The 15,604-nt window shown below is 39.0% G+C and overlaps 1 protein-coding gene across 1 annotated transcript in view; it reads right to left on the bottom strand.

The window, feature by feature from the left end:
* LOC149318775 (cadherin-23-like) overlaps positions 1-15,604 on the bottom strand; it is a 582,387-nt gene that overhangs the window by 185,258 nt on the left and 381,525 nt on the right. Inside the window, exons 16-18 of the mRNA XM_089510444.1 lie at positions 9,817-9,922; positions 9,593-9,720; positions 556-628 (exon numbers count right to left, since the gene is read on the bottom strand). Coding sequence (XP_089366570.1) covers positions 556-628; positions 9,593-9,720; positions 9,817-9,922 — 307 coding nt within the window. The remainder of the gene's footprint in view (positions 1-555; positions 629-9,592; positions 9,721-9,816; positions 9,923-15,604) is intronic.

Below are 15,604 nucleotides of genomic sequence, written 5' to 3'. Positions count from 1 at the left end.
TAAATGCAAATGAGAAACAACTCAGGGTCAGAGGCTTTCCCAGCAGACAATGATCATCAATTAGCAGATACTAATCCTGTTTTGAGGAGAAGTCTGGCCATCAACAACAGAACAATACACAGATTAACCTGGGAATCACTTCTCCTTACCAGGATCACACAGAATATATATACCCACTCTCTTCCAGGTCAGCATTCTCTGAGGATGCCAGCCACAGATGCTGGCGAAATGTCAGGAATAAACTCTTCTAGAACATGGCCACATAGCCCGAAAAACCCACAAAAAACAATACAAAGAGTGTTACCACAATAGGTAACATGAATTTCTTCATCACAAGAAGCTACATTTGTACACTCAAAGAACTTGTTGCACATCGTGAGAGGAACACAAAGTCATGTACAAGTCAGTATCTGATTGCTGAGATATATGGAGATGCTGAACAGGTCCTGGATTCTACTGATACTCATTATTATTTTGTTACATTGCCACCAATTACTTTGTTATTAATTACAGCATAGAGGGCAGACTTATGAACCACACAAACTGCTCCCATACCTGCCATTATATCCTCCATGACTGTGACAACATATGAAGGCTTGCTGAAAGTGGGTGGGTTGTCATTTTCATCCTACAGGGATAAAAAGCAAAGAATGACGAAGGTATCTGATATAGCAGCAATACTGTTTGATGCAATATAACTTTTAAATGTCTTGAAATGTAGCACAATCTCATTTACCAAAGGCCAACATGAAGCCTTTGAAATATATCCCAGTTTGTTCTTATTGTTAACAGAATACAAATTTTGACATATTGGAACAATATGATAGATAAAACTTAAAGCACAAGATCAGGACACATTCTACAGTTAGGTTCAAATGCTCATGGCATGCACACTTTCCCAAAGTTCAAAAGGGGAACTATAATATATTTTAAGGCATTATCTAGAAGGAAATATATAGTATCCCACCATACCACCCGGAACCCACCTGCTCCCACTTGACTGCAGATGCTAAGCAAGGACTGTCTTGGTTAGTACTTGGGTGGGAGCCAACCAGGGATTATCAGATAAGGCTAGGACAGAATCCTGTCTGAAACCCAGGAGAATTGCTGCCATCAGATTTGACAGTACTAAACAAAAGGACATAAGGCAGCTTTTTACTTTCCTATTGTCTGTCTTGAAGATTGAGCTGTCAGGATGGATGTTCATGTTCATGTTCAGAAAACCAATCTGTATTTTCAGCTCAAACATGCTTCACTTTTTTCAGGAAGGAACAAAAAGATTACATCAGTCCATTCATTCCCTCATTCATGTATTTCTTTGTCCATCCCTGTTTTAACATGTAATTCTGTTTATGCAGGATTACAAGGTGTTGCATATTGAGCTGGAATTATGTTTATTCAGCTAACTGACATTTGATAACTGCAAATTTAGTTGTCTATGGCTAGACAATCACCAAGATCCCATTAAGTATTGTAAACTTGATTACCCCCCCTACTTTAACAACCAGCAACCACTCCAACTGATGGAAGTCACTTCTACTGGTGATGGGGCATAACAGGATGGTGCTTCCAGCTCCCTCTCACCAGTAATGTGCATGCAGGGAGGAATTGTAATGGGGTTCCTGATTCTGATTGTCACAACCTCACTCGCTGGCAAGAGAGAATTGGAAACGTCACTCCAGATGCTAGCAGAACAGATCACCATCAGAGCAGCTCTGTGGAGTTTATGTGGGATTCAGAGGGCATTTAAGATTGTGACAGTAGTACCATGATTGCAAATATGCAGTATAACTGAATATGGAACAGTTAAAGGATCCATAACTCCAGTTTTCAAATCTGTAACTGCAATACACAATTCCAGACTGGTTTTCCTTTTTTACAAATTATTATTATTATTATTATTATTATTATATTGCTTTTAGATTTTATCGTTTGTAATTTTAATCCTTTTTTAAGGGGGGAATTGTATATATTGTATTTTTAAAGGTTGTACGCCGCTTTGATTGTGGTAACAAAAAGTGAGATATAAATTAAAGTTTTATTATTATTATTATTATTATTATTATTATTATTTATTGGCAATAACGGATTGCAACCATCATTATTGTTAACAAGTTTATTATTACAATTATAAAGATTTTTTAATTGTTGAGCAAAAGTTACTATTTATTGTATATGTAATTAATATTTTCAATATACTGTCAAATATAGAAATTAATTAGAATAAAACTTTTTATTCATAGCTGACAGTAATCGTACTATGGAAAGTGAGCTCATAAAATTACTTTCTGGAACATGTTGCAAGAATTATACATTAACATGATCCCTTTTCAGATTTGGGATTTCTTTATTTTTGGGGAAAAAAGAAACATTTAAATAATTGTTTTAACTTCCTATAGGATGTTAACAGAGAAATCCTGCACAGGGCAACCCATAAGAAAATTCATCTAATAAATACATACAAGAGAAAGAAAGGATGTTTTAGAATAGGGGACTCATTGCTCTTTAAGGCCACAGTAAGCTGCTCATTACTAACTTATAATATGAAGTAAATGAAGAAAACATTCAGACATTTGTTCTACCACAGAAGAAACCAATATTTCCAACCCCCCATTAAAAAAATCCCCCAAATCCCTTTGTCGATAGTGCATTACAGCTTGAAGCGATATGAGTAATGGCTTGGCCTCTAGTCAAGGCTACTACAGAACAGAAGTACTGACACTATGGGATACCTCTCTTCTATGTGTTACATGGCTCAATCTGCAACAGCCAGAATACTGTGGGATGCTCTTAGAATATTCTAGCCCCACAGCTGCCCCAGATTTGCCCTTGTTACCTCTGCAGTCCGTAGCCATGCCAGGTGACTGTCCACACACACATACTACTGTGCCACCTGGCACTGGTTCCACTGGCACAAGTCTCTCCCTCTGAGGTCAAAAACAAGGCATCCAGTGGTGGCAGCACTAGATGGCATAGTAGGAGGTGTGCCTAAAGAACCAGACAACATTGCTACAAAGTGTTTTGGATTTTCCTGCAAAATCCAAAGCAAAAGGTGAGTTTTAAAAACCAATTTAGGCAGGTACAGGGCAAATTTCGTGTTGTACTGCCTTCTCTCATGAAGACAGTCCACATACAATTGTGTGATTTGGCCCTGTATTGTGTAGGCAGGCCATGGTGAAGGTGAGGGGAAACCAGTTTTATTGGCCTGTGCACACATGTCCATAGGATGGATTAGATAGATAAAAATCTCTGCATCTTGATTTTCTTGAGTTTGAGATGAATTTTCTTCTTGTTCTTGCTTGAAATTGAGTTTGCAAGACTTTGTGTTCTCTTTCTACGCTGAAACTCATATAATTTTAATTTATTTTTCTAATTTGTGCTTTTATTTGCACAGTTTATCTAATTTATCCAATGTCACCCCATGTTTGACCAAAGCCTTTTTCTTCATATTCTTTCCATATTTTTTGAAAGACTGGAAAAAATGTTGGCATTGCACACAACATGTATAGGGGTCACTGTTTCTAGCAGTAGACATAAAATTTTGAGATACACTTTTGTGCAATTGAAGAAGATCCCTCGTTCTATAGAAATGGAAGGGTTCTCATCATCCTTTTAGCAGGGAAGGTTGAAAATCTTATATAGCAGGAGGACAAAGAAAATCAGATATGATTCTGAAAATGGCTGTTGTACAAAATATGTATCCTGCAAAAGGCTGGGATGTAGGAGTCAACAGATTTGCACGACTATGGAACCAATAAAATTTTGACTGAATAGACTAGAATAATGTTAAGATCAACATCACCAATACAATTATTATATAGTTTTGTTTCCTCTCACCTTGTCTACCTTACAATAGTTTTATTCTATTGAAAATATCTTTCAAGTCATTAAAGTTTCACTTTCCAAATGACCCTGAAGTCTCTGGCCAGTTAGGCATCACTCTGAATATAACAAGCTATATTTCTAACTTTGGATTCTTAATCTGAACATTTATGCATATTTGAGAGCTTGAAAACGTTAAAAACCCAATAAAATATAATTTCCTCTATCCAGAGAGAAATGGCACTGTTAATGTCAATGCTTTCCTTTTCAGTTCATTTGAAAGCAATATATTAAATTTGTATTATATTTAAACACATCACATTTAAAGCCTTTTAAAAAATTTAACCAGAGGCTTTCCCAAAACCAGCCAAGATACAGGCCTGATATAAGGAAAGCTGCAACTAAGCAAAAATTACAAACTCTTCACTGTAGTTTCTCTTATACAGAGGAAGTGTTACCCTAGTTTTTAAACCTTGACGGATGCTTTTGCTATTAAAGTCAATATTTTAGGTAATTTCACATGCCAGTGATGCCCATCATACTGTAATTAAATTGCCATCCTCTGCTATTTTTGCTTGGAGCAGGTGGTCTTTAATCAGCCTTTTCATCACTCTTGATTCTGCTGTGCCCAATACTGCATTGTCCGCTCTGCACTACAAAGTATGTTTGCCATGGGTAGTGTGAACTGAATGAAGCTTTGTTTTCCCCTTCATATTCCTTGGGGGAGAAAAAGGAGGGTAGCACTGGGACTTCATCTAATTAAGGATATTAAATTTTAATGCTATCACACTTTGAATAAAATTCTATGTCCATCTGTCAAGGAATTAGAATGGTTACCAACAGGTTTCATATCTGAAAAAAGGTGCATATTGGAGGTTACAGTCTCATGTATTTTCTGTGTAGCCTTCTATCTTGCAACCAGCTGTGAATGGAATCCAAAGACTTGCCAATGGATGCCTATATGTTTCAATCCCCTTTCCTATAACAGCCCTTCACTTGTATGTATCCCAAGCCACTCCTGAAGGCCAGGAGATACAACCAAGGTCCAAAGCACACTGTGGAAATAATCCAGTTTGAGACCACTTTAACTGCCCTGGCTCAGTGCTAGGGAATCCTGGGAACTGTAGGTTATTGTGGCACCCGAATGCTCTCTGATAGAGAAGGTTAAACGTCTCACTAAACTACAGTTCCCAGGATCCTCTAGCATTGAGCCAGGGCAATCTCAAACTGGATTATTTCTACAATATGAGGGAGGTGCATAAGCAACAATTATGAATCTTTGAATTTACATGTTGACGCATATCAGGCACACAACAAGCTCTGAGATCCCAGCCTGATTATACCACATGTAATGAAAGAAAGTTACAAATGAGGAAACCACAAACTTTAATGTATTCAATAAAATTGAGCTTGCTTTTAAAAAATATTCTTCTATCTTGCAACACTTGGTTTTAAAATTTTCCTCTGAGAAATTTTTCAAAAAAAGAATAATAACTTGTTCCTATATGCCTTGACAATGCTAGGAAGGTGAAAACTTATGCAGTACCTCCTTCTTATCAAGTGGATACAAAACTACACTTTTATAATTATGTTTAAAAGTAGTTCCAAAATGTCTTTAAGTGTTTTTAAAAAATGTTTTAGTGTGGGCTTTATCCACCAGATACCTGCAATAATAACAAAGTGCTGTTTGTCCCTCTAGCAGTATCTGAAATAGTCACAACCCAAATTTACACTTGTTTCTGGTTTATCAATTCTGGTTATGATTTTGAGAACTAATTTGTTCTTTTTGGAACTATGGCTTAAGTTCTTCTACAACCCTGAGAAACTGAACTTCTCAAGATAGTAATAGGCAGAACAATTATTGTTTTTAAAAAATATTGAAAAGATTGCCTGGACAGTATTTGGAATCGTGTGCAGATGTTAGCTTCCCTGAGACTTTAAGACTTTGTCTAAAAATTCACTATCACTTCTATTTGTACACAGTCCAAGAACTCCATAGTAGATGTTGGTTCAGAACTGTGCGGTGATCAAGTTAAGAGTTTAGCCTTCCCATTTACAGAAATGGTTTTCAACTGGCAAGATTGAGCATTTTTAGCTAGGGATTTCAATTGGGGGGGGGGGGGAGGGAGAGGACCCTCTTGACTCTGGGATGGAGAAGTTTGTAAATCAGTTCTCAAACCAAATGAATAAGTCTCTTTTATGATGTACTTAAGCACAGTTAAACTTGTTGCCTCACTGCACAAAATGGCACCTAGAATGTCAGTGAATGAGAGCTAAAGAGAAACTTATTAGTGATGATATTTCTTAGGATGCTGGTATGATGCTCAATATTAGTTCTAATTCAGTGGCTCCCTCTACAAAAGCTTATTGTCCCCTAATGGGAAATCTACAAAGTGAGTTTCACTTTTTTATTAAAAATCAACAAGCGAAGGATGAAAATAAAAGTCAGTGTGTTTCTTTCTCCTCTATTTCATTCTCTCTCTCTCTCTCACTCACTCACACACACACACAAAGTCACACATACACACCCCTGCGCTTTCATTTCGGCTCCTTAAGTGTCACTGTGAGCCAATTCATCATCATATTTTCCACCTTTTGAGTTGAAAGAGAAAATCCCTTTTGGTCAAAAGTGCAGAATGTGACAGCTACTTAGAAATCACCCATGTACAAAATCAGCTAGAAGGAAATGACCTTTTCAAGTGTGGTCTTTAGACAGATGGGATTACACTGTCCAAAGAGCAGCTAGAGGAAGAAGGTATTTAGCCTCAATTAAACCCCTCTGTAACTTCTTTCTTATGTCTCCCTCACCATCATATGAAGGGGGCAAGACGAAAGTCAGTCAATTCTTGCAACAAAAATTATCATCCCCCCTCCATTCTTTGGTCAATAAAGTGCTGCCATGTTTAAGCCAGATCTGATTAGGACACAGCTAAGACTGAAAGGCTATCAAGAGAGCAGATTCCACTGTCGATACCTTCTTTTGAGCTAATTTGAATCAGGATGCTTGTTGCACTCTGACAATCTGATTTAATCCTGCCAAGTTACTGTAAAACTAACTCTGCTTTCTACATACATATATGTGTGTGTGTCACCATCCTGATAAGAATGTTTGCATCAGGATTCAGGGCAGCAACAGAGTCATCCCAAATGGGGACAGCTAGCATTTGCAAAAATAAACAGCTGGCTGTGATTGATTCAATGACTGATAATTTCAGTCACTTCAAGTGCTAATGTGCATTTGATATTCATGTCAGGATAAGAGCCGTTTGGTTTCAGGCACCTTTAGATCTTTAGGGAGGGAGGAGGAGAAAAAAAATGGAAGCAAAAGAATAATCTCTGTTTAACTCTTTTGAGCTTCATGTAGAAGGAAATGAATCAAGTCATTCTCCTCTCAGGCACACCCCTTTGCCTTGCATGTGCTCCAAGTTTATGAAGATCTCACAGGTAGGATCTCCCGAGGCTGGCTGTCAAGGCTAAATGGAAGGGAAACAGAAGGCAAGTAAAGGTATCACCACCATCAATACAGTTCCCTCATGTGTGGTTCTATCAATGGTTTCAGCAAGGTGACAAAATATCCCCAATCATAATGGACAAAAGTAAGATTCAAAGCAGTGATTCTAGTGTCATCGTTGTTCTGTTTTGTTTTTTTTTAATGTGAATTTTGTGTTTTGTGTGGACATGGCTGGAGCTCCTGCCCAGAGATCTCTGACAAGGAGAAGCTGAGAAGAAAAGTAAGTTTTCTCCCTTGTAGTGATATTTGTCCTACCACTAATAATGTGGCTACTCTTACTATCAGTTATTCATTTATTGATTACATTTCTATCCCATCTTTCCATTAAAAAATAGTGCTCAAGGTGGCTAACATCATCCTTAAACACAGGTGAAAAAACAAGACAATAAACGATTTGTATTATCACATTAAGGAGTTTAACAAATAAGCCGGCTTACCTCTTCTGGTTTGAATTCAGGATCTGGGATGCCTCTGGATGTTATTATACCTAAATTGCCACCTATCTAGCTGGGATGCTGCTGCCCGGATGCATCCCACGTTGAAGCCTCACTCAGCCGCCAATTTCTGAAGCTGGAAACTCCCTGATTTTGATAACATCCAGTGGCATCCTTGAGCCTGAATTTAAGCCAGAAGAGGTAAGCTGCTTATTTGCTAATGGGATAAGCTCCTCTGTAAGCAATTAAAATGACCACAACAAAGAGTAAAGCAGCTTTAAATGGCCAGTTGGAAGAGATGGCTTTCCATACCCTTTCTAAAGCAGTAAGTGTGGGGACTTGCTGAACCTCTAAGGGGCAATGCCTTCCACAAACTGGAGGCAAAACAGAAGAAAGTCCTCTCTCAGGTGCCTGTCATGCACTGGCTTTGTCAGGCAATGGTATTCTCAAGAGGGCCTCATCTGACAATCCTAACATGTGGGCAGTTTCAGCCACCTTTTATATAAGGAGACCACAGGCTGTTTGGGACTTTATAGTGAAAACTAGCACCTTCAATTGCTGAAAGCAGGTTTATTAGTATTGGGGGAAATGATCCTGATGCCCAGTACCAGTAAGCAGCTTAGCATCTTCATTTTGCCCCAGCTGAAGCTCCCATTCTTCAAGGGAGGAGCCACATACTGCACATTGCAGGAGTCAAGACACAATGTAACCAAGGCAGGGATGACTGAGGCATATCGGGTTGAATTAGAAAAAGTCACAGCTAGGGCACTATGCGGAGCTGTGCAAAGGCACTTCTTGTCACTATTGTGATGTGAGAATCCAGGGAGGGTGTACAGTCAAGGACTATATCCAGAATTCCCACTGACCTACTTACAATTATTAGGCACCATATATAAACTTTAAAAAAAATAAAACAAATAAAGATGCCCTTCCTCAAATCTTAAAAACTGAGATCCTATTTTGTGTGTGTGAACTGTAACGTTTCCCCAGTGTACTTATGCTGAAAGTGCAGAGAATTAAGGATGCTCCAATTTTCCTGGCTGCACAACAGAAGCCAGAGAAAACTCAGAAACATACAGCTCTGCTGCAAATTAATGGCTATTTAGGTCAAGCTACTGTCCAGCTGCCATTACATAACAAGGGGGAAAGCATTACAGGAGGAGGTACTGGGTATCTCCTTTTACAATGGACAGAGAAGTATTTTTGCTCACCAAGAGGATTCAACCACAGCCTACAGTTTAAAAAAACAAGGCACACTGGGAAGAAAAGTAAAGTTAAAGAGTCAAACAACACAGTATAATGAACAATACAAATGAGAACTAAGCATAGTTCAAGTGCAAATGGGAACAGGGATGTGCAACTTCAAAACCTTGCAGCTAGCAGGCAGTATGAAGCCTCTGGGTTGGTCAGGTTTGGTATAATTACAAGAGACAATACTAGAAGAATACCTGCTTGCTTGGCTCCTCAGACTATTTCCGGGTTAAACACCAGGTCTCCAAGGAGAAATACTGATTTCATAAAAATGTGAAAATCATTGTTGCAAGCAACATATTTTTTCCCCTAAAAGTTAAAGTGATTTGATAGAGCATGGCAGACAGTATTAAGAGCCAAGTCAGTTAAGCTCAAATCTTGACCTGCGAATAACCTATTGCTTGTCCTTAGATTTAGTAACAATTCATTTACTTTGTGGTTTCAATAACAACACAGTGTACAGAAGAAAGAAAAAGAATCCTGCAGCACCTTATAATGAGACCCAAGATACCAGGAGAACCATTAAAAACAAACACTGTGGGGTGGTATAATGGAAGGCATCACTGATACTTACAAACACTTCAATGGTGATTGTGACACTGCTGTTGAGTGGTGGGATACCTGCATCTTTAGCCATCACAGTCAAAAAAATAACACCATTGAGAACTCGCTCATAATCCAGAGGACGGACAACACTTATCACTGAAAAGGCAAGAAGCCTGTGTTGGCAATTATTGACATTAGATGTTTTTATAAATACACCTTTGAGATGTACATGTATACTTGACTTGCACTCACCTCCATAACCTTCAGACAATGAAATGTCAAAGTAACTTCGGAAAGTGGAAGCATACACAATGCTGTATGTGATCTGGTTGTTTGGAGGAGAGTCTTCATCTGATGCCTAGGTTAAAACAGAATAAACCCCTTAATATTTGCAATATATGTTAAGATCGCCATTGGAATTTCTACATAACAAGCTCATGCAACATAACTACTGATTTCTTTTGAATGTCAGGCAACATGCAAGCTAATGTTTCAACATATGCGGCTTAGTTTCTCAATATGAACAAATTGCTGAGGTGTACAGATATCTGTGGAATATGAAAGCCACATTGGAAATTAGGTTCATCCACATCCTAACCAATAAATGTGGTAATTGTGTTGACCTCAGGTCTTTGGTTTATATCCAATGGTTCTTCCCAAGTAAAGTACATCTTTTTAATTAATGGAACTTGACTCAGTGATTCAGTGGCTCTGCCTTTATATCTAAAGTTTTTATGTGTACAGAAATAACAACAGGAGTAGTTTTTTTACATGTGAGAAATTATATATATATATATAGTCATTTTTTAAAAAATTGTAAAATACGATTTTCATTAAATCTTGTTTTAAACTTCTGGAAGCCACCTTGGATCCTTTCCTAGGAGAAAGATGGGGTATGAAATCAAGAAATCAAATGAATTAATATAATCTGAAGGCACTGTGAAGTACAGATGGGAGAGGGGGGACTGGAATGGCCTGTTATGGGACCACAGAATTTTGGATAGCTAGGAATGCTCATGTTGGTTGCCTTCACCTATGCTGCACCTGTATATCTGTAAACCATGCCACTCTTACACTAACACCATAAACCTTCAGTGACCTGCCCATGCAAATGCAGCTAAACTGGGTATTGCTGCTGCTGCAACCTCCCACTGTTCAGAAGAGAAAATGTGAATCAAAGGTGGACAATGGGCAGCCCTCCAGATGTTGTGGGGATATAAATACCATAATTGCTCACAATTGGCTATGCTGACTGAGGATGTAGGGAGATGCAGTCCAATTACAAACCATATTTTCTGTGTAGGAAACAACCTTTTCTGTGCAGAAAAAGCATTTATGTACAAAAAAGATGTTCCTCCCCAGAAAAACTGTTTTCAGTGCAAATCAACCATAAAAACAGCAGCAATAGGGAAGCATGGGTTCCAACTTTAACTGGGGACCCCATCTATGCCCTGCCGGGATGACATAGAACAGCACCCAGGCACCATTTTCACTAGCGGTGTTGTATATTTCAACTTTTCACAAATGAAAACTGTAACAGATGTGGCCAAGGAACAACAGAGTGTGCTCAAGCTTGCAAAGAATAATATGAGGAAGAACACAAAAACTAAGAAAGGTTGTAGCAATTTGCTTTGGTTACCTCTACAGAGAAGGGCAAGATTCTGTCCCTACTTTTGCACTCTGAACTCAATTTGCACCAATGAAAGTAATTGGATGAGAAAGGGGAATGTGGCAGGAGGAGAGATAAACTGAGACATTTTAAATGCACCCCAAAAAATGGGATAAGAAAAGATTAATCTGAACTGTTCCTGCCAAATCAGGACAGTTGGAGGGTATGTAGTACAGCAAAATATCTCAAGGACTTTTTTTAGGCCTCCTGAATCACACCAATGAGGAGGTTGGCCAAGCCAGCTTCTGCTCTGCTTGAGGGCAGACATGAACACAGATTTTCACTGGCAAGCTTTCATCACTTAAATCTTACGTCTGCTTCACTGCACAGCCTGAATTCTGGTTTCAACCACCTTCCCACTGGCGCTCACCTGGTTTTGTGTCTTCATGTAATTACTGAAGTATTGAGTCCTGTGGCTTATACTTTTCAATGTATAGTTGGTCTGCCTCTTGTCATAGCTTTGTATAACTAGGACATGGGACTGGATCCAGTTAGGGGAGAAGAAACAGGTCTTGCACGTGGTCATCCCCAGTATGGAGGTACCTTTAATGAAGCCTTGGGGTGAGGCTTCCAGATGCATGCTCAGTTCAGGGGTTATTGAACCTCCCTCATGCCTAGGAGATGGGGAACTACACAGTGGCTTAAACCTGTGTGGGATCACTTCTCCATTTCAGAGTTCATCCCTAGCAGCAGAGCTAGAGGGCTAACTTTTTACTGAAAACCAGAGAAGGCATCTTAGGAGATGACCCACTCACTCAGGCTAGGCCAAACCTCTACACGTATAATCACGAAAGAGCTAGTCTTTTAGATCCCACTTTGGTGTTCATCTATGTTTCTCCACTATGTCACATTGCATTCACTAATTGATGCTAGCACAAGAGTCAGTGGCAAGAAGGTCTGTATTAAGAAGAAACAGGTCAACCAAACCCTTAGTGATGATTGAAAATGGTTCTAGGAAGAATGAAAGTGAGTAATTCTTGTACTCATAGGGACTTTTTCCTCCTTTACTGAGCATAGGGAGTTTGATTCTGCATTTATACCAAGTGAAATATTGTGAAATCTTTTTGACTTTCCCTCTCCAGCACTCGTCATTTTCTGTACACTTGCATAGCTTGTCAGTACTTACACAGCTTTGTAATGCTGATGAATGATGCTGAAGTGGGATGTGCTTTCATCTCATACATTTCAAGTAACAGCCAAATGCAAGAACTGCTTCTGTCAGTAATGCTACATTTCCATTTAGCAGAACATTCATGTTCTATCTTACAACAGTCACAAATATAACTCCTTAAGTGGAGAGGATTCAAGTCACTCAGGGGTGGTAATGGTAAAACAGCTCTCCTCACTTCATATGCTCTCATTATACAGCCAAATGATAACATCCTTCCAATCCAGCCAGAAAAATTCAGAGACTATCAAGATTCAAAATGCTGGTGATGACCTATAAAGCCCTATATGGCTCAGGTCCAGGTTATTTGGCATACCATATTTCCCTGTATGAGCTGGCTCAGGCTCTAATATCATCAGAAGAGGCTCTTGTCTCAGTCCCACCACAATCGTAAGTATGGTTGGTGGGGATGCGAGAGAGGGCCTTCTTGGTGGCTGCCCCTAGACTCTGGAACTACCTTCCCAGGGAGGTCAGAATGGCCTCCTCCTGGTTATCTTCCTGTTTGCACCCTAAAACCTTTTTATTCCAACAGGCTTTTAAAACAGAAAATGAACTGTTTTCAAGAGATTTTTATCTTCTATCTTTATCTTTATATTAAAGGAGGGCCAGCAAAATGGTGAAGGGCAAGGATACCATGCCTTATGAGGAAAGACTTAGGGATCTGGGTATGTTTAGCCTTGAAAAGAGATGGTTAAGAGGTGATATGATAGCCCTGTTTAAGTATTTGAAGGAGTGTCATATTGAGGATGGAGCACACTTGTTTTCTGATGCTCCAGAGACTAGAACATGGAACAATGGAGGCAAACTACAGGAAAAGAGATTTCACCTAAATATTAGGAGGAACTTTCTGACAGTAAGAGCTGTTCGACAGTGGTACACACTCCCTTGGAGTGTAATGGAGCCTACTTCTTTGGAGGTCTTTAAGCAGAGGCTGGATGGCTATCTGTTAGGGATGCTTTGATTGTGAGTTCCTGCATGGCATGGGGTTGGACTGGATGGCCCTTGTGGTCTCTTCCGACTCTATGATTTTATGATCTTTTTAATTGAATTTTATTCTTTTAACCTGAGGGTGAATTGTTTTAATACTATAAATAGTTTAATTATATTTTAATGTTCACTTTCTGTATGCTTTTAATTGTATTGTTCTTTCAAATTTTTTGAGTCCTAATTTTTTGGGGAAAGTGGGGTACAAACAAAACAAAAACACTTTCCAGTATTATATGAATAGTAATGAAATCTGATTCATTTTTCAAATCAGGATCAACTCAGTGAGGTCAAGATGACAAGAGCTGTTAACGAGGAAGAATACATAAGCTAGGAGAGGCTACAGCAGTTTGTATTTGCCTGAACCTACTGGGAAAAGCAAGATTCTATCCCTCTTTTCTCCTCTCCCCTCTGCTAAAGTAACTGAATAAAAACTACTTTTCCACTTTGAACTTGGCTTCCAGCAACTGTACTGTAGTATGCTGAGGATGAAGGTGGAAACATGGGAGGGGAAAAGAGAAAGTGGGATTAAAAAAAAAAAAGCTCAAAAATGGGGTGACAGAGCAATAGTTGGGACTTTCCCTGCCAAATCATGACAGTTACAAGATATGTAATAGCTATCTGCATGCCCAAAACCTATCCTGATAAAATGTTCATCCCGTTTCAGTATAAAGAGAATAACTCTTTCTTTCTTTTTTTACACTTGTGCCTAATAATTGCCAAACACATTATAAAATTATGTAATATAATTTTTTAAAGAATCATGCATAATATTTACAAAAACATCACAAGAAATCCACACAGAAGTAATATAGTAGTGATAAAATTAGAATCCATGCAAATATTAACCAGTGCATTTGTGAATGTAGGCATATGTGCATGAAACCTTTTCTCTAAGAATAAATACATCAATTGTCACAGTTGACAGATAATCATGATGTTTCAAACCCTTGCATAGCATTAACCCTGGTGGAGCAGATGTTTTCCTCTGTACACCAGTGATAGCTTAGTTGCTGTCCAGAAGTTTTCCTGCCAATTTTCCTGTATGCATATTGACCACTTTAGATTAATGATGACATGAAACAGCAAGGGGAATGTAGGAATAATTTTGCTCCATGAAAATATAAGAAGCCCCCTTCCTCTTGGTATTTTTGCACCCCACTGGGGAAAGTGTCCAGCACAGTTTGCAAGTAGGCAAGAAGGAATTTCATATTTAAAACAAAAAGCCTAGAAAAAGAAGTATCTACCCCCCCCCATTTAAATTGAGGGTATAAATCTTTAACCATGTTCCCTTGTGTGAGAGGCTAAATAATTAACATAGGGCTGAAACAGACTGGCCCAAAGGGGCAGCATGATGTGCCACCCCTGAAAGAGCCGGATGGGCAGCACGGCAACCGCATGCCACAGTCTCACTCCAGCGTTTTGCCACTGTAAAAAACAAGCGGAAAATTGCTGCTCCATTTTGCAGTGGCTTTTTCTGCCCCACTGAGGCTTTGCAGTGCTGCAGCAGCATGCAGAATCTAAATGCCGCGGTGTCACAGCCCTGTGAAGCCAGTGCACATCTGGTCAGCCCCTATGCCACTGTGAAGCCACTGTATTATGCTGGTCTGTACTGGCCCATAATTTTCCCTCACTTTGGGAGAAAATATTTCCCTCACATAATTCTCTCTATACAGTCGGCCCTTGTATACACAGATTTTTTATACATGGATTCAACCATCCACGGTTTTAAAATGTTAAAAAAAAGTATAAATTTGAAATATCAAACCTTGATTTCCCATTTTTTTATAAGGGACACCATTTTGATATGTCATTATATTTAATGGGACTTGAGCATCCATGGATTTTGTTATCCACAGGGGATCTTGGAACCAAACCCCAGCATATAACAAGGGTCCACTGTATTTGAAAGTACTGAAGTGTTACAGAGGGCTTCTATGGGGAAATATCCATAAAGCAGGAATACTCTCATGAGTAGGAAAAGCAGATATCAGACCAAACCCTGAACATTTGGTGTGTAGCAAAATGGGGTTACATTACATACCAAATGTTGTGTGGGGAGGTGTCCATCTATTGCAAGTGCAATTGGCACTTGTTTTTCCTGCTCTCCAAACTCTTCCTGCTCTCCTTAATCCCATGACAACTACTGGCGTACAATCATGAAGTTTTCCTGGGTTTGGGGATTCCTATGAGATTTAAGATATTTCAAAAGTCTGGAG

Source organism: Sceloporus occidentalis, unplaced genomic scaffold (genome assembly GCF_023333645.1).
Source record: "Sceloporus occidentalis isolate IW3139 unplaced genomic scaffold, rSceOcc1.0.p SCAF_2, whole genome shotgun sequence".
NCBI classification, from domain to species: domain Eukaryota; kingdom Metazoa; phylum Chordata; class Lepidosauria; order Squamata; family Phrynosomatidae; genus Sceloporus; species Sceloporus occidentalis.
The sequence above is the reverse complement of the archived record's forward strand: the minus strand, read 5'-3'. Positions and strand labels throughout refer to the sequence as shown.